The 26,263-nt window shown below is 42.3% G+C and overlaps 1 protein-coding gene across 1 annotated transcript in view; it reads right to left on the bottom strand.

Annotated features, from left to right (window-relative positions):
* The window catches only part of CIT (citron rho-interacting serine/threonine kinase), a 165,146-nt gene that overhangs the window by 108,833 nt on the left and 30,050 nt on the right, over positions 1 to 26,263 (bottom strand). The window contains exons 6-8 of the mRNA XM_029922425.1: positions 25,968 to 26,061; positions 18,945 to 19,148; positions 16,983 to 17,136 (exon numbers count right to left, since the gene is read on the bottom strand). Coding sequence (XP_029778285.1) covers positions 16,983 to 17,136; positions 18,945 to 19,148; positions 25,968 to 26,061 — 452 coding nt within the window. The remainder of the gene's footprint in view (positions 1 to 16,982; positions 17,137 to 18,944; positions 19,149 to 25,967; positions 26,062 to 26,263) is intronic.

Genomic DNA, 26,263 nt, shown 5'->3' with positions numbered 1-26,263 from the left:
AAAGAAATAAGCTGGCTATTAGAACTGTAATCCCAGGTAGGATGTCTGTATTTATAGTATCCTGTATAGTGTGGGAACTAGGAAACAAGAGATTAAGGTCAACACTGGCCCAGGATCACTGAGCCCTAGGGCAATGGTAGACACAACAGGAGAACAACTTGTGGGGACACTTTCACAATCCAGGGCACACGGACGCATGTGCGCACGCGCACACACACACACACCACCTGCTAGAAATGAGTTTACACTAAAAAAGTAAAAACCAACAACGATATATAATGAGGAAAAGGAAACCACCCAAACCACCACAAAAGAGCATCATCACATATAAGAAATGGGAAAATCAGTGCTCCAAAAACTCCAGATAAAACACAATCTAAAATGGGCCATAAAATAAATTTAATTATTACCGAGGTAAATGAGTAGGAACTTTAATAAAAGAACAGGATACTCTGAAAAAAGGACCACACGCATTTGAAAGGAACCAAATACAAATTTTAAAAATGAAAAGTATCGTTATTGAACTCAAAGTTAAAAACTCATTGAATGCCTTAAGTGGAAGATTAGACACAGCCGAAAAGAAAATTACTGAAGCAGCAGTTAGACCTGAAGAAATCACGTACACCGATGCTTCTCACAGTGTGATCTGCAGACTGGCAACCTCAGCATCACCTGGAAGGGGAGAACTAGAGATTCTCTGGCTCGGCCCCACATCCACGGAAGCAGAACCTGTGTAAGAACAAGGTCTGCAGTGGAGAAGTGCCAACAAAGAGACACTATGTGAGAGATCAGGAGACAAGGAATGAGAAGCCTCAATACATGTCTTAACAGATGGACCAGAAAGAGCGAAGTAGCTCAAAACCTGGATTCCCCATTTTGAAAGGATAATGTAAAACTTGGTCAAATCTAATGACTACCAAGTATGTGACAACATGTATTGTAGGGATCTAATCCTCCTCTTTCATGTACCTTATAAAAAAATGTTCCTTTTTTTTTTTTTTAATGTTTGTTTATTTTTGAAAGAGAGAGAGACAGAGCATGAGCAGGAAGGGCCAGCGAAGGAGACACAGAATCCAAAGCAGGCTCCTGGCTCCGAGTTGTCAGCAAAGAGCCTGACGTGGATCTCGGACTCACAAGCTATGAGATCATGACCTGAGCCGAAGTCGGACACTTAACTGACTGAGCCACCCAGGTACCCCTGGAAAGGTCCCTCTATCGATCCTCATGAAATGTAATTTTTTCTTTAAAAAAGATATTAATAGGTCATTGGATTTGATGGATGTACACAATACACCTGAGAACATAGCATCATGCCAGGCACATAGTAGGTGCTGGACAGATTTATAAATAAATAACTAGAAAATGAATCTTAGAAAGAGAGCACGTAGCATAACACAGGCCACAAAGAAGTTATTTGATATTTGAGTTAAATGAAGAGGCTTTAAAAGTGGAGATTGTTCTGTCTGAAAAATACGTGCCTATAGTAATATTTTCTGATACAATATTATGAAATCATCATCTCACCCAATACCCACCACATTCAATAGTGACAAATCAGAAGTCACATATTAAGATCAACTGTTCATGGGCAAAAGCCATTAAGAAAAAAAAACTTTTCCCATATATTTTTAAAAATAAATCAGCCTGTTCATGAGGTCACATCAGGGCAAGGGCTATGCAAGCAAGTTCTGGAGTGTTCCCCCCGCCCCCAGTTATAAGATAGACGGCAGAGCAAGGTTTTCAGAAACAAAGAGCTATTTTAGGAGCTTTAGTTAATCTCTCTCCTATAAATGCTCTCTTTTCTTTCATCCTGACATTCATTAGAAGCTTTTGGGGGAAAAAAATGTATTGCCTTCAAATTAAAAAAGGAAACAAAACAAAAAACAGGCAAACAACAAGGAGAAGAGAACAAATGGATTTGCCCTATTGGACCTACTTATTTCTAACATGCTCCACGGAGCTTTATTTACCCCATTCCCACCTTTAATTTTCCAGCATACCACGCAAGCAATACTATTAGAAATATAAAAGATTTTCTAATTCTGGTGTCGTGTTCAGTGCCTGCTTTCCCCACTGGAAAACAAGATCCTTGAGGGGAAAGACGATGTTGTGCTCACCATTACGCACCTAACACCTGCTATCCGTATTCCGTGCTCAATATCTACTCTGTTAAAGGGATGAATGATTAACAAGAACCTTAGATGTGCGATAATTTCTTAAGCCTAATGGGCTATTTCATGCAATGTGTCGCTTTAGGAAATCTAGAGTACCCGATTTAGTCATGAAGAATTGGCACATTAAAAAATAAGTACGACAACAAAAATCTGAACTAGATATAGCTCATAAAACTCCTATGACTTCTAATCATCAATGTGAGTTACACACCACGGGTGCGGAGTTGTGTGCGGCAGAAGCAGAAGATGAGTAACAGCCAGCACGGTGTCATAAAGGACAAAGGCACATAAATAAATATTGTATAATGACATAATGAAGCAGGACTGTGCCTGGAACACAGTGGGCATTCGACATTCAATCAAAAACATTTTCAACTTCATTCTATCTACCATGATGTCCCACCGCGTAAAAAAAAAATAGTAATAATTACTTATAAGATGCCACATTCAAAAGTAAAAGGAAGATGACCAGAAAATTAGCCATCTTCCAGTTCCTTAAAATCTGAAGTACCAATGTGATCGCACTTATCCACGGAACAAAGGCAGAGAACTGCGAAGTAAGTGAAGAGGAGGTTATTTATGCGTTTAGAGGTCAAGGTGTGGGTGTGAAAATCAGAGATACATACACGGGGTGCTGGCAAGTTCTGCCAAAGGGGATACAGTGAATTTTGTGTGTTCCCGAGGGAAAGTGTCATGGAGGTGACTGAATGCCAAGAGTTGGTTAAAAGGGATCTTGGGGGACTGGAGTGGGAAAGAGTATCATTTTAGAAAAGCCACGGAGCACCAGCCGGAGAGAGCCATGGGAGGCTGGGAAGGAAGTGAAAGTAAAATCTTGGCCAGACCTTGAAGCAGGGGAACCCTTGGATGGACAGAAGGGATTATTAGAGTTTTAGAGCACTGGGTCAGTGATACCATCACAGCAGGAGTGATGGTTGGAAGGGGTTGATGCTAGAAACCTCTTAAGGACAAGTCTACAATAGTCAGCATGACAAATTTTACACTAAGGAAGCAATAACAGAAACAGAGAGGATGTGGATTAACAGGAGACAGGCCACAGGAAGAAGTGACAAAATGTAACAACTGACACAAGAACAGAGCTTTAAGGAATATCAATGACCAACTCTTGGGTTGGGAACAACTCCAAGAGAAAAAGATTCCATGGTAAGAAGAGCAATATCCAGTATCAGAGAGGTCGTGGGAATGAGCCAACAGAACAAGTTAGGCAACAGGCAAATACAGCGAGTTACTAAATATACCTAAGTCATTCAGTCCATCAGAACAGACTCTACTTCCTAGAGCCTCAGGCAAGTCCCCTATTTCCTCCCCAGTGGGAGGAAGTGGTCAGGTATAGCTCCTACAAGCAACATGTTGTGGGAAAAAAAACAAAAAGAAGACAAACTAGATCCATTTTCCAATATATTTAAGTAAATAAAAACTTCTCCCATGTCTTTGCTTCCCTAAGAGTCATAAAGAGACTTTAAGATAACGCTGATTTGGCTGGTGATCAGTTTCTACAATGGTGTCTTCAAAGGAGATGAACAAGGAAGTTAGCATTATTCAAGTATGCGCCGATCAGTCAATCTCAAGGATGCTGGGGGTCTGGCTGCCAAAAGCTAAGCAGATACCCTCTCTGGTGGCAGATTTGAGGTCTCGATGGAGTTGTGGGCTCTGTCTGAATCTCGCCATTCTCAAAAGCCATGTCCCTACCAGGCTGCTTAATATCAGGTTTTTGGTAAACAACTTACTTTTTCCCGCAGAATTATACTTTGAGAGATGCCTTCTCTCAATTCTGCGTCACACTTTAACCAGATTCTTAACACTGTAGCTTTAACTTTTTTGCCCCCTGCCCTCTGGGTCTAGGTACTCAGCAAACTTGCAAAATACCTACTCAGGCTGCAAACGCTCCAAAGAGAGGGTCCTTTCAAACCGCAACTACTTAGGACTGCCATTTCTCTGCCAGCGTGGGTCTGGATAGAGCCAGTCTGGGGCCTGGGTGCAGATGCCCCAGATCATACTTAAACAGTGAAGGAGCTGATCCCTTAGGCTTCCGTTCCCTAGGACCCCATCACTCTTGCACCCAACAATGTTTCCTTTTAGCATCTTGCCCCTTGAATTACCTACACCCCAGAAACACAGCAGATTGCACTCATTCTTTGGGCCCTCAGGACCTCTGTAGTATCCTTTTCTCCAGTATTTTTAAATGTATCATTAAATACTGTGAAAACCTTCACAGGCACAAAAGTAGTAAGGTAGTACAGTGCATTCCCACAAGCCCCTCAGCCAAGCTCAACAACGAGCAACTCCCGTTCAGTTCCAACCCACCCCTGTCTTGTTGGTGGGTCTGTTGATTATTAAAAGCAAACCCCAGACAGGGTATCATTTCACCCGGAACTACTGCAGTAGATATCTCTAACATGGGGTTTCTCAGCTGTGGCGCTAGTGACATGTGGGAGTGGCCAGCGCTCTGTTCTCGGGGGCTGTCATGAGTATTGGGGGGCATTTATCCCTGACGTCCTCCCACCAGATGCCAACAGCACCTCAAGTCATGACAACCAAAAATGTCTCCAGCCATTGCCAAATGTCCCATGGGGGGCAAAATCACCCCCGGTTGAAAAATCACTGCTCTAACAGATAAGGACATCCAAAACACTGTTACAATACCTTCATCACACCCAACAAAACTCACAGTAACGCCATCACATTATCTAACATCATGTTTGTGTTCAATGTTTCTGGTTATCCCAAAAATGTCTTTTTACAGTTGGTTTCTTTGGAATCAGGATCCAACCAAGGTTCACAAACTAATTGGGTTGGTATGTCTCTTAATCTGTAACATTGTAGGGGGGGCAGTTAATGCCATTTATTGGGCTAAGAAACTGGATCACATGTCTCTGTAGAATTTCCCACATTCTGAACTTAGTTTGAGTGTAACCTTGTGACATCATTTAACATGTTTTTCTGTCCCCATGTTTCCTATAAACTGATCGTTCAACTGAAGGCCTTCTGTGCATTCATATTCAATTCTTTTGGTAGGAATACTTCCCAGTGTTCTGGATGTGCTGTGACATTAGAGGTCATACAATGTCCACTTGTCTCCCGCCTTCTGGTGTTCAGAATGATCCATGGCTTCTGATCACGACAGCCTGATCCCTCTACCATAAAGGTCCCCTCCCATCTTTTGCTTAAAGGTTTCAGCCACCATTGATGAGCACTGCCTACAGTCATTGTTTCATTAAGGGCTACAGAATGGTGGTTTTCTAATTTCATCATTCCTTCTGCATTTGTTAGCACATCAACAATTTGGTTACCCTGAAATAGAGTTCAAATAGGAAGGCAGGACAAATGCTTGGTTCTTTCTATACTTAACATCCAGAGTAATGACTTGGGGGCCTTTAACAACAACTGCTCAAAGTGACCAGTGAAATTCCTCAAGTTACCATTATGAACTCATAAATCGTTATATATCCGATATGGTTCAAGTCACTGCAGTCTTTGGTGCTCATATTGTCCCATCTTAGGCCAGGAGAAGCCCTTCTATTGGATATTCTTGCCAGAAAAGTCAAATCAGAATCTATTTTTAGCTTTCAGAGCTACCTTCCAGTTTATAGGGGCTGTTAGAATAAGTACCACCATCATCCCCTACTATATATGTGTGTATGTACATATATACATGTATATACACACACACATAAATAATTTATGTGTGTGTGTATTTTTTCCATTAAAAAATTTAAGCCTATCTTCACAGCTGACTATATCCCAAGATATGAGTGACTTTGAATCCAACTACGGGGAGTGTTAGCAAGATGTGGAGGAAGTGGATCTCTCATTCATTGTTGGTGAAAATACAAAATGGTACCACCACTTTGAAAAAGTTTGGCAATTTCCTAAAAAGTTAAGCACGCACCTATCATACAATCCAGCCATTCCACTCCTAGATACTTACCCAAGAGAAATGAATGCACATGTTTTTGACTTGTACACAGCTATTCATAGAAGCTTTATTTCAAACAGCCAAAAACCAGAAACAACCCAAATGCCTATCAGCAGAAGACTAGATAAACAAATTGTGGTCTATCTGTACCATAAACTGCTACTTAGCAATAAAAAGGAATGGACTATGATGCATCCCACAACATGGGATGAATCTCAGAATGATTATGTGGAACGAAAAAAGCCACACAAAATAAGTACGTCTTGCATGACTCAATTTACATAAAGTTGAGAAAATACAAGCTAAACTACAGTGACAAAAGGCAGATCAGTCATGAGTCGGAGAGGGATGGCAGGAAAGGGTTTCAAAGGGGCATGAAGAAACTTCGGGAGATGGTGGATATTTTAATGCTCTGGAGTGTGGTGATGCCTTCACAGGTGTATACACATATCAAAACTTAAACCGTACACTTAAAATACATGCACTTATTGTATGTCTGTTGTTCTCAATAAAGCTCTTTCCAACTGTTGAGAAGGGAGAATGTTTTGTCCCTAAACTTTTCCTGGTCTAAGGAACTTCCAGTCAAGCTCCTTCCCTCCATGTGCTAAACACACACCTCAAGCCTCACCCCTCTGCTCATTCCTCTCCCAAGAAGGAGCTAACATGACTCATCAAAGCTGGACGTCATCAGGCTATGTCTTATTGGAAGACAGGGTTACTGTGCCTGGAAAGCAAAGAACCAAGCTTAACACTTTCTATTTCACTGCCTATGTCCAGACTTGGCAGGCACTCAGCCAACTGACCACTCTTGTCCTCCTTATCTCCCTCAGTCCCACTGTGACAAGGCCTCTCTGCCCATGACGGAAGGCCTGCCACTCTTCTCTGGGAGGGTGGGTAAATTTCCTGCAGCCTAGCATCAAGCACATGCCTTGCCAAGACTAAAGTGGCTGTTTCCATCCCTATCTGGCTATCAGTTCCTTATGTGTGTCCTTTGTTAGCCAGAAGTTTGAAGAACAGGAAGGGTGGGTCTGAGACCCCCAAACTGCCAATGCTGTGAGCTGAATATAATCCTGTCCTTTCCACCACCAGGGAGCAACAGGGTTGGCTACATTATTTTCTAACAAGTGAGACAATGAGTATCATTTCCAAACCCTTGGTCGCAAACCACCTAGACCTCCTAATCTTTGTCCTTTGGCTTCAACCTCTTTTGACTCATGCCAACCACCCTCTTCAGTTCTGTCCAAACTTTACACCAGAAAATTAGCGTAAATGCAATCATCACTCCTCACAGAATTGACTTAAAAATTGGCTGCTGAATATAGTCCCAGATGTTTAATATAATTTTTGAATCTTTGGCCAAATAATTTCCATGTTTGATTGGTTGTAGAAGGTTTTTGGGCAAGTGAGAATTTAAGGGTTGAGGACTCCACTTCATGGACTTTCCAAAAAAAACCTATTCCTCAACCTCTCCCAGGAAAGGCATTAAGTTACCTCATTTGGAAGAGATTTTACTGAACTGAAATCTAGCACTGCGCTGTTGACTTGCACGAAGAGATGCTGTAAGAAGCAACCATCGGGGGAACATGTGGGTGGCTTAGATAGTTGAGCATCCAACTCTTGATTTCAGCTCAGGTCATGATCTCATGGTTCATGGGTTCAAGCCTGACATCAGACTCTGTGCTGGCAGCTCAGAGTCTGGAACCTGCTTCAGATTCTGTGCCTCCATCTCTCTCTGCCCTCCCTGGCTCATGCGCGCTCACTTGTTCCCTCTCTCTCTCTCTCTCTCTCTCTCAAAAATAAACATTAAAAAAACAAGTTTGGAGGGAGTCTTAAGTTATACACAGCTTGCTGACAATGTAGGGGTCAGCACCCTTAACCCTCACACTGTTCAAAGGTCAACTGTAACTGTTCCTATTTCCCTTTTTATTCTGGCCACTAGGAGGCTAAGAGTCCCATATCTGTCCTTGTCCAGCAACCGGACCAGAACTTGTTGGTTTTTACCTTTATCTCTGACTTTATTTCTTTACTGTGCTATTCCTTCAGCCAGATTCCTACATTTATTTATTTTTATCCTTTTGATATTGCAATTATCTCTAAAATAAGCCATCTCCACTTATCTTGGAATAAAGTGAAATACTGCATATTTTTAACATCTCGGGATGTAGCTTCTAAATTCAGACTGGAGCAGGGAAATCCCATAATCCTAATTTATAAGCAGTTAGCTCTTCTTAGCCTATTTCCTCCTATCAATAACTTACTTTCTAAAAACAGAACAATCCCCAAGAGACACATAAATATTTGCCTGTATAGCCCATAAGCCTGTAAGCGCTACTGACTCCGTGTCTTCATTATTCCTTGTTTATGTTGGAGCAGCAGGCACCCACATGCTCCTGGTCTAGTAAATTGAGCTCCTGCCACCACTACAACAGCATCAACAGCATTCCCCCTCTTTTCTACCCTCCTCTCTCTCATGCTGAGCCCCTTAATGGTCCAGCTCCCCTTCCTCACCTCCTCCTGCCCCTGAAGTGACCGGGTGGCTGTCCGACAGAGAGATACACTTGAGGGGCAACCGAAGCGAATAAAGGAGCACGTCTACCAACCTCCTCGGACTAGCTTAGAAACCAAAGCATGGACAGAAACCTGCTCAAATGGTAAGAACCCAAAACAAGCAGATCTGAAAAAGACCCAAAACCAACACACACACACACACACACACACACACACACACACACTTCACAAGCCATTGAGATAATGCTGTTCTAAAAACAGAACACTAAAATAAATGGAATATTCGTGTTAAAACCATAAGGGGCTTTCATTTGTGGAGAAGAGACCGCCGTCCATTATAAGTCAATGTCAAAGCGGCCAATTCAAAGGATAAATACGGTACGGTTTTAGGAAGATCTCTTCATTTATACCAATGATGCAGGAAAATCACCTGACAATAAAAACTCCGGATCTCTTGGGAGAAGAGTATAGCGATGTTGTTAAGGGTATGGGCTGGTGTTTACATGAGTATAGAATATTCTGGCAAGTTATATAAGAAGCTGACAATAGTGGTTCACTTTAGGGGGAGGCACTGGGCATAGGGTGAGAAGGAGACAATTTTCACTGTTTAACCTTCTGTGGCACTTGAATTTTTTTTTTTTACCACAAATTACACTACTTTTTCTTTTTTTTTTTAAATGTTTTTTTTATTTTTGATAGAGAGACAGAGCATGAGAGGGGGAGGTGGAGAGAGAGAGGGAGACACAGAACCGGAAGCAGGCTCCAGGCTCTGAGCTAGCTGTCAGCACAGAGCCTGACGCGGGGCTCGAACCCACGAACGTGAGATCTGACGTGAGCCAAAGTCGGAGGCTTAACCGACTGAGCCACCCAGGCGCCCCTACACTACTTTTTCAAACAAATAAAAGCAAAGAGAACTTGGATCTGAGAGACCTGAATTTGACTTCTGCCAGCTACTGGCTCTGTGACGTCTGCCAAGTGGCTTCGTGTCCTCAGGCCTCAGGGTCCTCCTCTGTGCTGTGGACTAAATCATAGCGCCCATCTCACAGAGCCATAGCAAGTAAATGGGGCAGTAATATGTAGAATGTCCTTTGCAGAGCCCCTGCAAAGCACCTAGTAGGTGCTTAATAAATAGATTGGCAATATAATACACCTCGGAAAAGTTAAGGAGAAACATTTAGTCCATTCTTAATTAAAAGCAAATATGGGTGGCTTGGTTGGTTAAGCATCTGACTTTGGCTCAGGTCACGATCTCCCGGTTCAGGAGTTCAAGCCGCACGTTGGCCTCTGTGCTGACAGCTCAGAGCCTGGAGCCTCCTTTGGATTCTGTGTCTCCCTCTTTTTCTGCCCCTTCCCCACTTGTACCTGTCTCTCTTTCTCTCTTAAAAATAAATAAACATTAAGAAAAACAATTTAAGTAAATATGGGACAACAGCAAACTGGTGGAGGATGCAGGGTGGAAGGCATAAAAATGCCTTTTTACAGCCACCTATTTGCTATCAGCAGGTGGAGATTAAGCTAAGCCGCCATCTTGGAAGATAAAAAGTTTGAAAAGTCCATCTGAGAAAAAAGCATTAAATCCCTCAGAAGCAGAGCCTAAAATCCAGCATTTCTAAGCAGTTCCATCCACCCATGGAAGGCCTCAGCCAAAAAGCAGTCTTCCCTTCTCCTGGGCCCAGAGGACAAAATGAAGAACCCCGCAAAGATGAACAAGAAACTCAAAGGCTGGCAGAATGCATTTTCTCCTCTCGCAGAACTTTGCAAATGCTAATAGGCACAGGCATCTTATTTCTGGGGATCTTATTAAAGTGAAGCCTCTGATTCAGCAGGTCCAGAGGGGCCTGAGTCTCTGCATCTCTAACAAGCTCCCAGGTGATCCGCTGATGCCGGTCCACAGACCACACTCCATGCACCACATCCAGCCACAGTCTGGACTACAGTCGGCGCCTGTTAGCAACGGCAGTTATGAGTGATTCTGATGACTGCAATGTTGTCTCTCCTGGTAACAACCTGGCCGATTCTTCTAAATCACTGGTTCTCAAGCAGGAGCGGCTGTGGCCCCCAACGGACACTGGGCAGTGGCAGTGTCTGGAGACCTGTCTCGTTGTCACAGAGTGCACGGGGGAGAAGTGTTTCTGGCATGTATGACGGGTAAAGGCCAGGGGTGCTGCTAAATATCCTGCATTCACACTACAGCCTCACCACAAAGAATCACCTGGCCCTACATGTTGCCAGTGCCAAGGCTGAGAAACCCTGTTCTAATAACCAGAAAATATGAATTGGGTCCCGTCAATTCATCCCAAGACTATAAACCCCAATTTTGGAAGTGGGTCTTGAATCCAACACTGTCCTTTCCCAGGCTATATGTGAGACTTGGGGAGGGTAACAGATTAGGAAGAAGAACAGGATGCCGTATGTAGGGAAGGGGTCACCAGGTCATAGTCCCAATTTTGTTTAAAATCAGGCATATGGGGTTCAGTAAGCTAATGAGTGACCTACTAAGCATTAACCTTTCTATGATTTTGAGAGATGCCAACTCAACAGGAACAGAGATTTATGTAAGCAGAGGACCTGAAGCTTAGTTCCCTGAAGGCAGGACCATATCCAAATTTGTCCATTGATAGAGCTACATTTAGCACAATGAGGAAGAAGGTAGATCCTCAAACATCATGATGAATCCTGCAGATTCAAAAATTACTGCAATTCCAGATGTGCTAAACAGATGCAGAGATGAAACCACTCCTTCATGTGACATGGTTTATCATTTGTCATCACCACAAACACCATTACTAACAACAATGATCCATGCTAAGGCATGCCTGGTTCTGTAGAAAGGACACAGGCTCTACAGTTACGCAGACCTCGATCCGAATCCGGGTCCTCTCACTCACTATGTGACCTGAGACAAGTTGGCATGGTGTCCGTGTCTGTGATATGGGTATAATAATCCTTACCCCTGACAGAATTGTTTTGAAGGCATACAGTGTGATGCATTTAAACGCCTAGTGGCTGGCACCTAGTGAGGTCTACTTGACCAATACTTCCCACCATATTAAGGATGGGAGTAAAATGCCCATTGAGTTATATGGTGCTTATTTCTGCACACAATAATACGTAAAGGTTTCAGCTGAGGCTATGAAGCCACAAAATCCCTTTCCTTTATAGCAAAGGCCATCATGCTCCAGGTTTAATGAGCAACCACAGGACTGTGCATTTGTGGTTTTACAATGGCCATTCAGGGCTAGGTAATGCATAATGATCATCGATGACAAAAGGGAGACCTATCAGCAGGGGAACACCACCCTGTCACTCACCACCAGTGGAAGTGAAATGTACTCTCTGCTAAGAACTGCTTAAGGACCTGAAAACTCACAATCATTTTGCAAGAACCATGTCTTTCTGAGAAGAGTGAAAGGAACATAATTTAGGAGAAGCAGCCTGTGTCCTAAGAAACAACGTGTGAGCATGAGCTACAGACATTCCAGGATATTTCCACAATCCACAGTTACGTTTTGCATTCCCCACTGTGGGGACATCACAGTCTTGGATGAAAGGGACAAGCATGCTGGTCCCGGTGACATCACTATGTCTGTACAAGGAAGATAGTTTAACAGATGTGACTAGAAAAGCGCACCAGGCAGCAAAACTTCCCCACTGACAGGAGCAGGTGCGTGATGCCAGGAAATGCAGGCATAACCCCAAAGGCATGAATGAAAGAGGCTCTTTGATTGGCCTCAGCATTCCAGAAACTCAGAAAATATCAGGCTGGGTACCACCAGACTCCTGCCCAATATCCCCAGAATTGCAAAGTCCAGTGCAGCCAGTATACTTAAGAAGTCTCCCAGTGGAACTTGGAAAGCCACCTTGAAATAATGATACTAATGAGCAGCTGAAAACACAAGCTGACATCTGATCGCACGAAGCTGGGAATGAAACATCAGGGTAATGGGCGCCTGGTGACCTTTGTGGGGCAGCAACTCATCACAAAGCTTTGAACTTGCTGGGAGAATAAGGGTTCCTGAACTGGGTCAGGCTCCTGGTTCGCGTACTGTTGCCCAGAGCAACCCTAAGAGGCTGGACCCAGGAGGACGCAGATGTTCCATCTGACTTCAGCGTGAAAGCCAAGGTATGTCCCAGTTCCCTCCGCAGACACTCCCGATTCTGTCATTCATAAACCTGTCCACACCCTTCTTAAACTGCACTCATATATCCTGCCAGGACCACCTCTTGAGATAATGAGTTTTAGAAGATTATCACCTGCTGTGTTAAGCAGTACTTCCTTTCTTTGGTTACAACAAGAAAAAGAAGAATTAAGGGTGAGGCAGCAGAAAGGCTAATGTTGCTTTCATCAAGGGACAGTCTTGTGTGTGCAAAGTAGAAATATTTAATACTCTGGAACCACAAGGCACTGAAACAACAACCATAAACTCAGGAAACCCAATGCCTTCAAGCGTTTTGCTTAATGAAAGTCACTCAATGTGCATCTATGAAAAACTGGGACTGGACAAAGGCACAATTTCCGTTAAAGTTACGTAATTAGAAAGCAGCTCAAAGAGCATGGAGCCCACACAATCCCAAGTTGGCTGCAAATATGCAGGGATCAGAGGTTGGTGGAATCTGCTAGGGAAACTCAGTGAATTTCCCTGCTAACAGGAAAGTCTGCTAGCAGAAGCTCAGTGAATACCATGTCTCTCCACAGTGTCAGCGATGCCAGGGAACCTCCAGAAAAACACACGACCAATCCTCAGTGGACATGAAGATGCCACTCACTGGCTGAGCTACGCTATGTGCCTACCGCAGGTGCCTGCAATACGGGCCCCTGGACTGACTGTTCCGGGGGAACAGAGACATGAGTGGAGAAACCAGTGAAATCAGAATAAAGTTTGAAGTTTAATTAATAGTAATATGCAAATATTAATCTTAGTTTTGACAAATGTGGCATCATTATGTAAGATGTTATAACACGAGGAGACGCCAGGAGAAGGGTATGTGGGAACTCTCTGTACTATCTTTGCAACTTTTCTATGAACTTATTATTATTCCAATATAAGAGGGTAACTAAAATTAAAAGACATTTTTGAAAGGAAACATAGGACACTCCAGAACCACCATGGTGAGAGGTAGAAGTCCATAAAAGCCATCAGGATTTTTAAGAATCAAGATTCAGGGCAAAGGACATGAAAAGACATTTTTCTAAAGAAGACAAACACATCAGGGAAATACAAATGAAAGCCACAAAGAGATACCACTCTACAACAGTCAGAATAGCTAAAATTAACAACACGGGAAATAACAGATGTTGGCAAGGATGTGGAGAAAGGGGAGCCCTCTTACACTGTTGATGGAAATGCAAACTGGGGCAGCCATTCTGCAAAATAGTATGGAGCTTCCTCAAAAAGTTAAAAATAGAACTACCCTACAATCTAGCAATTGCACTACTAGGTATTTACCCAAAGGAAACAAAAATACTGATTTGAAGGGGTACGTGTGCCCCGATATTTACAGCAGCAGCATCAACAATAGCCAAATTATGGAAAGAGCCCAAATGTCCATCAACTGATGAATGGATAAAGAAGGTGTGGTGTATATATATGTATATACACATACACACACACAATGGAATATTACTCAGCCATCAAAAAGAAATCTTGCCATTTGCAACAGTGTGGATGGAGCTAGAGTATACGATGCTAAGCGAAATCAGCAAGAGAAAAGACAAATACCATATGATTTCACTTATATGCGGAGTTTAAGAAACAAAACAGATGAACATATGGGAAGGAGGAGAGAAGAAAGGGAAACAAATCACAAGAGATTCTTAACAATAGAGAACACAGGGTTGATGGAGGAAGGTGGGTGGGGGATGGGCTAGCTGGGTGGTGGGTACTAAGGAGGGCACTTGTTCCAACGAGCACTGGGTGTTGTAAGTGATCAATCACTGAATTCTACTCCCGAAACTAGTATTACACTATATGTTAACTAAAATTTAAATTAAAATTTGAAAAAAAGAAAAAGAAGACATATGGATGACCAATATGTATATGAAAAGGTGCTCAACATCACTCATCATCAGGGAAATGCAAAGCAAACCACAATGAGCTATCACTTCACACCTATTAGGATGACTGTGATCAAAAAGACAAGAGATAACAAGTGTTGGTGAGAATGTGGAGCAAAGGGAATTCTTGCACACTGTTGGTGAGAAGGTTAATTGTTACAGCCACTAAGGTAAACAGTACAGAGGTTGCTCAAAAACTAAAAATAGAACTACCATATGATACAGCAATCCCTCTTCTAGTCAAACACCCAAAGAAAATGAAATCAGTACCTCGAAGAAAGATCTGTGCTCTCCTGTTCATGGCAGCATTATTCACAATAGCCAAGATATGGAAACAATCTAAATGTCTACAATGGATGAATGGATAAAGAAGTGGTAGTATGTATACACACACACAAGGGAATATCACTCAGCCTTAAAAAAAAAAAAAAGACAGACAAGACAAGAAAGGATGGGGCGCCTGGGTGGTTCAGTCTGTTAAACATCTGACTATTGATTTCTGCCCACGTCATGATCTCATGTTCGTGAGATCAAGCCCCACATCAAGAACTGTGCTGGCAACACGGAACCTGCTTGAGATATATTCTCTCTCTCTCTCTCTCTCTCTCTCAAAAATAAATGGATAACCATTAAAAAAAAATAAAAGACTACAAAGATAAGGCAAGGCAAGAAAAGACTGAGTATTTGAACAGCATCTAAAGAAAACTATCAAATCCTTCTAAAAGCAAAAAAGAAAACAGCCCTGAAAATATACTGTTGATTAAAAGTCCTAAACCCTGGAAGATTTGGGGATTGATGCCTAAGGATTAGAAAAATTAAGTAACATGGCTACCAGAAGAAAAATAAAATGGCTAAAACAGGTTTACAAAAATGCAGCCTACTTAAATATTTGGGCAGCAGGTTAGAGAAACCATCAAAACAGCTTTCAACTGAACAATACCCATTGTCCCTACTCATACATTACAATTACAACATGGCTCCAACCAGAAGTCTGGTTTTAAAACCTAGAAATGGATTCCACTCCCCATCTCCCCTCATCACCAAAGATAAAACACTCAAACAGGGGCGCCTGGGTGGCACAGTTGGTTGAGCTTCTGACTTCAGCTCAGGTCATGATCTCACTGCTCCAGAGTTTGAGTCCCATGTCGGGCTCTGTGCTGCCAGCTCAGAGCCTGGAGCCTGCTTCGATTCTGTGTCTCCCTCTCTCTCTGACCTTCCCCCTGCTCGTGCTCTCTCTCTCTCTCTCAAAAATAAATAAAATTTTTTTTAAAAATTTAAAAAACTCTCCGTCTCTCCCTGCCCCTCCCCTGCTCATGCTCTCTCTCTAAAGAATAAATAAATATTTCTAAAAACTAAAAAAAAAAAAAAAGGGAACACTCAGACCAACTGCCTTGCTACCGGCTCTAATCTATGCTAATCATTGGCACATTCAATCAACACATCCAAAAATAAAAAAGGTTACAAAAAATCAATTTGGTTTTTTTTTAAAGTTTATTTTTGAGCGAGAGAGAGAGGCCATGTGCAAGCAGGAGAGGGATGGGGGGATCAGAAGATTCAAAGCAGGCTCCGTGCTGACAGCAGAGAGGCCAGTGCAGCGCCCCTGAACTCACAAACCAGGAGATCATGACCTGAGCTGAAGTTGGACGCTCAACCGGCTGAGCCACCGAGGCGCCTGAAAAATCACCAGTTTGTAGAAACTTAAGCATTTTGGTTTTGTCAATAATAAATCAGATCCCTGTTTTTAATGAATTTCATTTGTACTAATTGATTCCAGAGTGATGTGTGTGTGAATGAATCCACTGTGGGTCTCTGTTACAGATTTTGCAGGCTTGTGAGCAAAGACAAAATGTTTCCGAGGAAAGCATACAAACACAGAGAGGCATTTACAGGTTTATTGCAGGCTTGGCCATTCGCAGAGCAACCCGGCACTTTGCCTCATTTTTGAGTCTTTTTTCCTAAGCTGTGAAGGAAATACGTAGGTCCAATTTTCCTCTGAGAAGAAACCCTGTCAAACTAAAAGGCAACCCTTGAACTCCGTCAGTCTGTAGCTCTGACTTGCTGAGGGATGATGTGCTGAAGGCCGTTTAAGCACAGAGTTTGATAAATGACCCCATTCTGTGCAAACAATTTTAAAGAAGAGTTACCACTTGCAGACAGCCACATCATTAGCCTTTTCTGTCCCCCTGGAGATAATTGAGGCCCTTATTTATATAATTTATACCACCTTCTGCAAGCCAGAATAATTTCAGATCATTCTTAAGGTTTACGGTTAATCCCAAAACCAGAAGGGAAGGACCGATGCCCTACTCACAGTTCCGAATGTTATTCCAGTCGATTTTGGAGAAGAAAGGGTGGCAGCAAAGGCCTTCAAACTTCAGTCTCTCTTTCTGGCCACACAACAAACTCTGAATCAGATCAAGCAATTCACTGCTAACTTTGGGGTCATCTGGAAACTTCAAAAACCGCTTTTCCAAAAAAAAAATAATAATAATAAAATAATTATTCCCTTAGCAAATTCAGCTTCTCATGTCCTCCCCCCCAAAAAATATTTCTCATATATGCAAGTTTTTCTTTTTGTTAAAAGGAGGAAGTTTTGTGCCCTCTTAACTTTGGACCAAAGGCAAGTTCCCAAAATAAATGGCTTGTTCACATCAAGAGGCCTAGTTCCTTTGCAAGGGTTCAATCTCCTTCATGGTTTGACCCCGCTCCCCTCTCCTGTCTCATGTAGCTGCACTCCCCATCTCGCTCTTTGCTGTCCAACAATGATGAGCTATTTAAAGCTTCCTGAACAAATCATGCTGTTCTCTCTGCCTAGAACGGCCTCCCCAGCCCGCGCCCCTCTTCCACCCAATCGCTGCCACGCCCCACCCCTGCTCCCTCTGTAATCTGCTTCTGCACAAACACAGTGCACTGTGATTTCCGTGTGATAACAGGGAAAGAAGGCAGAGAGAGCCTTCTTCTTTCTCACTCAACACTGCAAACCTGGCACCTAACCGTGTCTAGTGCCATTCACTCATTACTGAACGAACGGATTGAAATGAAGGAAATAAATTGGCCCCAAGAGTCATCTAAGGGCAAACTTTAACTCAAGAGAAGACTCAAGAATAACAAGTAATATATGTATGTATTAAGAATATAAAATATGTATTACTCATAAGAAAATGCGCATTAAGCATTCCAGAAAGATGAAATTGGGTGAGTTAGAAAAAACTGAAATTTCTCTTCTTCCTTTCAATTGAAACTAAAACATACATACTTATCATATCCTAAAGAAATGAGCTTCACAGGAGCACCTGGGTGACTCGGTTGGTTGGGTGACCAACTCTTGATTTCAGCTCAGGTCACAATGTCACGGTCAAGGGATTGAGTCCTGTGTCGGGCTCTGCACTCACAGTGCAGAACCTGCTAGGATTCTCTCTCAAAACATTAAATAAACATTAAAAAAAGAAAGAAATGGGGGGTGCCTGGGTGGCTTAGTCAGTTAAGTGTCCGACTTCGACTCAGGTCATGATCTCACAGTCTGTGATTTCCAGCCCCAGGCTGGGCTCTGTGCTACCAGCTCAGAGCCTGGAGCCTGCTTCAGATTCTGTGTCTCCCTCTCTCTCTGCTCTTCCCCAGCTCATGCTCTGTCTCTCCCTCCTTCAAAAATAAACAAACATTTAAAAGAAAAAAACTAAAAAAAAGAAGGAGAGAGAAAGAGAGAAACGGGCTTAATATACTAGACTGTATAGTTATTAGAAAAGTTTTAATTTATTTCATATATAATTCCTGTATTTCTAGTTCCTGTCCCCATGCAATTTTACTGCCATATTCAACAGCTTCCAGGCCAGACTGACTGTGTTATTCTAGGCCAGTTACTTAACCATTCTGTGCTTTGGTTTCCTCATCTGGAAAACAGAAATAATTTCTACCTTTTCCACTGTTTGAGGCTTAGCCAAGTTAATGAACTATATTTCATCAAGTCTAGGACTCAGTGATTCCCTTAACAGCACTGAAATTAAAATGCATTTTATAACCAGTGAAATATTATAGATTAATTGGCAACAGTTTTTCTTTTTTAACAGTACCTAAAATAATGGCATAGGCTTACAATGACTGGCAGCTGAGTGTCTATAAAATCCAGTCACTAAAGCACTTAGGACAGCTTTTAGCACCAAGGGCTTTATAAGTATTTGCTGTTGTTATTATCCAGTGCTACTGATTTACATTACACAAGTTCATTTTTAAATGACATTTCTCAACATGACTTCAAGATCTACTAATGGCTCTTTACCTGGAAATTCATGATGTTATTGAAGGTTCTGGCTGAGGTTCCCTCAGTGAATGGGGACCTTCCGTAAACCATCTCATAAGCAATAACGCCCACCGACCACCAGTCACAATCCAGACTGTAGGCACCTTTTCCGTCCCCATTCATCACGGTCAGTACTTCAGGGGCCATGTAATCTGGAGTCCCAATCGGGACTTTGGCGTTCACCTGGAAACCCACAAATAAAATGAACACAGCAAACTTTCAATTATTCTCAAATAGATTGCCAACAGCCACATTTCAGACGCAAGCTGATTTGCCACTGATTACTATTCTCCCCAGGCACTTAAACCTTCTGTCGAGTGGCACGCTGTCAGGAAATGCAAACGATTTACTAATTAAAAAAAAAAAAAAAAGTACATAATATAATCCAAAGGCAAAAGGGCATCAGTTGTTGATGATATAAGCCCTTTGGTTACACAAATGCGAATTGGGGACAGAACGGAAGATGTTTTTCCTGATACATGTTACACAGTACTTCTCTTACTTATGAAAACAGCAAAGAGATAATAAATCCTACAGATGAGTCTATAAGATCTATCTACCCATTACTAAAAACCTGGCAGCTAGCTGGGACAACATGATATTGCAAACGCACTGTATCTCAAGTTCAAATATTGGGAATCAACATTCCTACTTCAAGCCGCCCACGGGGCAAGACACAATAAATATCTTCCACCAGAGTCCAATGTTAATGAGTTCATTTCCCCCACCCCCGACTCCTGTTGGTGAGAAATCCAGAGCCCTCCAATCCAGAGGCACTCAAGCACCCAACCCTCACAAAGGTTAGGACAATGTGGTAGGTCTTTTTCTAAAGCTAAATATATCCCATTTAAAGAACTGTCCTTTTTTCTGAGAATTTGTCCGTTTGACTGTTTTAGTGTTTACATGTCCTTTGTTTCTTGAAATGAGGCCTGATGAAAGATTTTTCTGCCCCTACCCGCACCTCTTCCTAAACCACAGAGGAAGCCAGCAATGCTCTCAGCCTTCAAAATTGTTGTGAAGTCTTAATTGAGCCATGAAATTTGAAGACTAAGGATTGCCTGACTTCTCCATTGACACAGAAAGGGCCCGATGCTAGGCATACACCGTGCTGACCGATAATCCTACAGCTGTCCAATAGCTTCTGTAGGATTCTCTCAGGTCAGCGGTTACCTGGGCACAAAAGAACTTTCTCCCTATTAAAGGATGCCGAGTGCCCCTGAGCAACCTTAGGAATTTGTAGGTATGGCCACACACCTGTAAAGCTGGGCTTTGTATCAAGAAAGGCAGTTGGCTTGGCTTTGATTTGACTGGGAACCGAGTCCCCTTTCCTAGGGACCGACGCCCAAGCTCTTCCAACCAGCAACTTTCATCTTCTCTATCCCTGCTCTTAAAACGGTATGACTGACTATTGTGTATGAAAGATCCCATCAACAGTGATCCCACGCAGCAACCACTCCCAACCTCTGCTGAGTGATTTGAAAAACAACTGTATCATCAGAAAAAGCCTTAGGTTTTAAGATACTTCTCAAGGACTGGCCAATAAACTGAAAGAACTGAGAGGTGGCATCAGTGTGTTCTTCCCAAGTAACGGGAAGAAATTTGAAAGATGAAAGAGGAAGCAAAGTTCAGGAAGTGAGTAACTGGTGTTATTAGATGATGTCAGGGAATGGGTTTTGGCTTTCTGAATGATTGTTTAAGATCTCAGAGCAGGGGCGCCTGGGTGGCTCAGTCCGTTAAGCATCTGACTCTTGATTTCGGCTCAGGTCATAATCTCACAGTTCATGAGTTCGAGCCCTGCACAGGGCTCTGTGCTGACAGTGCAGATCTGGCTTGGGATTCTTCCTCTCTCTCTGCCCTACCCCCACTTGCACTCTCTGTGTGTCTCAAAATAAATAAAGCTGAAGAAAAAAAAAAAATCTCGTCCATTCCTCTGCCCCAAAAACCCACGGTTACAGGAAACAGACCCATTCTCCCTACTCCTTCTCTTCTCACCCCTTTTCTCAAGCCCACCGTAGGTTTTCTAAACCTCAAATCCAGACAGCAGTGTGATACAGTTACTCTTTACACCTGTCATCCTTGCTTTGGGCAACAGAATTTCTACGGGGGGGGGGGGGGGGGGACACCTGGCTGAACCACTCAGTGGAGCATGCGACTCTTGATCTCAAAGTTGTGAGTTCAAGCCCCACGCTGAGTGTAGAGATTACTTTAAAAAAAAATAAAATCTTAAAAAGAAAATTTCCACTGTGAGTACCAGTGGGAAAGCTGGATGGTCATACGGCCCAAGAAAGCCAAGGGCCATTGTTGATCGACAAAAGTGGGGAGGAAGGACACAATATCTGGTCTAACTCAGGGCACCTGACGCTTGAGGAACTGAAAGTAGTTTAAGAGGAAGTCTTGATGCTGGGGAGCCTGAGCTAAGACTTCTGTCTTTCAATGTCTATGTAAACGTTAATGAGCTCAGCACAGGATTCAGATTAAACTACAGGGTTTTGATAAAAGTCCTCAATACTGACAATGAGAAATAAAAGTATTTTTTAAATATGAAAACGAGAGAAGAAAAACTGCAATGCCATCGCTGATTAAACGCTTACCCTTTCTGCCTAATTACCTTGCAGAACCATTAATATGCAGTCCTAAATATGCACTGCTTACACTCGCTGGGGTTTATTTTATTATCACACTAGGTTGTTTGGGAATATTCAGTTCTCCCTGTTTGCAGTGCACGGGGACCGGTCACTTGCTCACAACCAGAGTCCAAAGGCACTGGACTGGGGTCATATTTATCAGCATGACGCAGCAAAGGGCGTAAGTCATCAACGCCTCATTTTCAAACTCATGAAAAGACTTATCCAAGAGGGTCAGATAACTCCTTAATTCCTGCCCCATAATGGATATGAGATTATACACATTTATATCTAATCACTTTATAGTTTTCTTAATTTTAAGGGAAAATATCCCTAGCTTCCCTTATGGACATCTCCTATATAAAGTACATTAAGAACTTACTAACAATTAACAACGGCTTTAATGACACTTTAATGACTGCTATATCTCCATTAGCTATTGACCTCCAAGCACATGAAATCCATTCAACACGTAAAGCCACTATCCTGACAAGGACTTTGCAAGAAGGTTTCACTCTCTTCTGGTGGCAATTCACAGCCAGCTAATCTGGGTGAGATATTAAAAGTGGAGCCACAGGGGGAGCCTGGGTGGCTCAGTCAGTTAAGCATTCAACTTTGGCTCAGGTGATGATCTCATGGTTCATGGGTTCAAGCCCCACATCGGACTCTGTGCTGACAGCTCAGAGCCTGGAGCCTGTCTTCAGATTCTGTGTCTTCCTCTCTCTCTGACCCTCCCCTGCTCATGCTGTCTCTCTCTCTCTCAAAAATAAATAAACTTTTAAGAAAATTTTTTTAAAAAGTGGAGCCACAGATGGGGCGCCTGGGCCTCATTCAGTTAAGCATCCATTCAGCTCAGGTCATGATATCTTGGTTGGTGAGTTTGAGCCCAGCATCGGGCTCTGTGCTGACAGCTCAGAGCCTGGAGCCTGCTTGGGAGTCTGTCTCCCTCACTCTTTGCCCCTCTCCTGCTCACACTCTGTCTCTCTCCCTCTCAAAAATAAATAAACATTTAAAAATATATATTTTTAAGTGGAGCCATGTACTGGGAGCCAGCCTGCCTGACAGTACACCATCTGATAATTAAACTTTAGTTAATTTTCACTGTCTTGATAGGAAAGAAAATACATCAGTTCAGCAAAAGATAATAAGAAAATGACGAGACAGAAGACTGAGTCATATTTCAGGATACAGAGAGGTTAAAAAAAAAAAAAGAATTAACTTAGATTCCTTTACAAGCAGAAAGCAGATGAGAAGAAAACCAGTCTGCCTCCTCCCAATCCTCTTCCCCTAAAATGCTTATTAAACATAAAACTATTTTGGGGCACCTGGGTGGCTCTGTAGGTTCAGTGTCTGACTTCAGCTCAGGTCATGATCTCACAGTTCATGAGTTCGAACCCTGTGTCGGGCTCTGTGCTGACAGCTCAGAGCCTAGCACCTGCTTCAGCTTCTGTCTCTCTCTGCCCCTCCCCTGCTCGTGTTCTTTCTCTTTCTCTTTCTCTTTCTCTCTCTCTCTCTCTCTCTCTCTCTCTCTCTCTCTCTCTCTCTCTCTCCCCCCCCCCCCAAAGAATAAACATCTAAAAATTAAAAAAAAAAAAAAACTATTTCAACCTAACTTTCCCCATGTAGCTGCCTAGGGCAGAAATATCCACCTGCAGAAGGAGGGGGGAGGGGGATAATATCTCACTATGTTGTTCCTCTTGGGGAAAAGGAATAAAATCTTTTCACTCCTACATAAATCTCAAAAAAGTCTACCTCCTATGGATTTCCAACCACTAACTGAGGCTGATGAACACTTAATATGCTATATTGCTCTTTATTTACAATCTCCTTACAAATGTCTCTCTGAAAGAGACAGGTAGAAAGTGTTCACTATTTGCCACTCTAGGAGATTCTAATAGGTGAAGTGGGTGACCAAAGTCACAGCGCAGGTCAAGGGCATGTCTCAGCCCAACAGCCAGACCTCTAGGCAGTACGGTCCCCCATGTTAGTAAGGAGAACACCCCAAAGCAACATTCCGACTAAGAAGCTTGGAATAATGGACTATGGAAAACCCAACAATCTAAGAGTCACAAATACCTAAAATTCGTAGATAATATTTGTGAGTGGTAGAAAAAAGGATTAATTCATTTTGGGTGAGTAACATACATGAATTTCAGATTACATATGGTATATTTTGAGTACAAAAAATATTGAGAACCTCCTTTTGGCCTATAAAACATTCTACTTAAAGGAAATATGTTTAACCCACCAAAAATACAAAAAATAAAATAAAATAAAATAAAATAAAAAGTATAATTCTATATCCATACTTGACTTCACCTAAATTGTAGATTACTGGTCTTCTATAATTAAAGGGACTTTGCACTGAAAACAATGCTAAAAATACCCCTCCTACGTGCATGTCACATTTTGGCCCTAAAAATACAAAGTTCTGGAGAGGTGACTCTTCGTCCAAGAGCAGAGGAGAGGAAGAGGTGACTGTTCTCAAGTGTGTAGGGCTGAGCGCCGTCTTTCCTTCACCAGACTGATCAGGGGTTGAGCATCAGGCTGCAGATAAACCCGAGTGACCCTGGAGGGCTCCCCGCCTGAAGTGAAAGCTGGTCCAAGGAGAAGAACTGAGAAGGATAGTTTGAAGCCCTGAACAACAGAACTCTGGAAAGTCCAGTCTCTCCATCAAGGGCTCTGAAGAGAGTGACTCCAGATGCACACATGAGGCCTTACTCTTTATTCCCACTGATTTACCAAGAAGCGACTCTGGACCGCAATCTAGCTTCCCACGTATGTTGTCTTATCACAAGCACAGAGTGCTGGCTCTCATTAGGTGTGCTTTCTGACGTTTCTCAGCTGACTTGCAATGGTTCTCAACCAGGGGTGATTTTGTCTCCCAAGGAACACTTGGCAATGTCCAGAGAGATTTCTGGTTTCCCCAGCTGGAGGGGAGGGCGTTCCCGGCACCTAGCTGATATGTAGCTAAATATCCTAGAATACACAGGCAGGCCCCCCCGCAACAAAGAATCACCCAGAGCAAAACATCAGTGGTGTGGACTACGTACCTATGCTTCAGTTTATTTCTAGATGCATGAGTTTATTAAGGTCACTCGTGCAATGCACAAGGTTTTCAATTCTATATGATAAAACTTTGCATTATTTAACTTTTTTCCTCTGCTTTATTCCACTAAATTCAAAACTGAAGTTTTCATGCCTGTTTCTGAACTGCACATAATTTTTAAAACATAAAATGCTTTGGTCCAATAAGCTAATTCTCATTGTAATGATCAAGTGGAATCAATTATAAGAACATAATTTGGGGGGAGGGGAATCAGCACAGAGGGAGAGTATTTTTCCAAGGATCTGAACACCAAGCAAGTCATCTGAGTAGGCCAGTAGGCCTCAGGCCTGCAGAACAGGGTGGCCAGGCCCTGGCGTGCAAAGAGGTAACATAACCCCAGGCCTTTTCCAACTATCAAACTAACAATATCCAGCTTTCCTCCAAGGAACTTGAGCAAATTAGGCAATCTTACATATTTTCCTTCATAAGGAATCAACTCTCAGGCTGGGGGTAAAAGGAGAATTTTTAAAAATAACCTCCCTAACCTCTTAATTTGTGCATTTTAACTAGAATCAGTATTTTACTGAGAAAGAATAAAATGCCAAGTTCCTAAGAATTTGTCCAGGTCACCATATGACTCAGTTGCAAGAGAAGTCTTAAAGTCTAACTTGATTTTTCTCTTAGACCTTTTTTTTTTAACATAGTTAACGTAAAAATTCACACATTAGTATATACAAACCTTATTAGATTTTTTAAGTTTATATATATATTTCCTTTGTCATCTTTTCCCCAAAGCATTCTTGCTCTTGATCTCAGCAGATACCCTCCTGCCTTCCTATTTAGCACATGGAAAACAGCTTAATTTTTACCACAGGTGGTTACAGACCTACCTACTGAGCAGTAGGTTCTTAATGCTTAAGGATACTTGGTTTAAATCTGCCAGTGATTTATTTCAGTTTTGCTGCATAGGAAATAGAGATTTGAGATAAAGAAAATTACAGAAGACAATCTATAATAAGGAAGATGAAAAGAAAAAAAAATAAGCATTTTCCCTTTTTAACCAAACTATTAACGATGTTCCTCAAAACATTTTTTAGGGTATTAACAGGTGTTATACATAAAAGGGTGCCAAGGTCAAGTAAGTCTGGGAAACAGCTCTATGTCCCCACCCCCACCTCCACCCCCACCCATGGAGAAATGCTGCCATATACTGGCAAATGAAGATTCCAAAACATGGCTCAAATTTTTCCCATATTTTCCAAACTTACAAGGACCCCAGAACACTGTGTAGCATAATCTCTATTAAGCTATCTTGTTCCATTTTGTTACCATCTTATTTGAGTTCATTTTAGCCGCTGATCCAAAATCCACAAGCTTGATGTGTCCTGTTCGGTCAATGAGAATGTTCTCGGGCTTGACGTCTCTAAGAAAATCAGGGCCACAAATTAGTGTTGTCTTCTCCATGCCAATCAGCAGGCAACTGTTAACCTAGGATATCGATTCGGCCAAGAATCGCAGGGTCTATGTTCTCTTATCATAGATCTCCCTATTGATGGATATAAATATAAGCAAAATGTTCTGCAAAACCAACTTAAGAAAAAAGAATAGGAGGAAAGGGAAGTGGA

This window comes from Suricata suricatta, chromosome 14 (assembly GCF_006229205.1).
Source record: "Suricata suricatta isolate VVHF042 chromosome 14, meerkat_22Aug2017_6uvM2_HiC, whole genome shotgun sequence".
Lineage (NCBI taxonomy): Eukaryota > Metazoa > Chordata > Mammalia > Carnivora > Herpestidae > Suricata > Suricata suricatta.
Note: the sequence above shows the minus strand (reverse complement) of the source record. Positions and strands in the feature narration are given on the sequence as shown.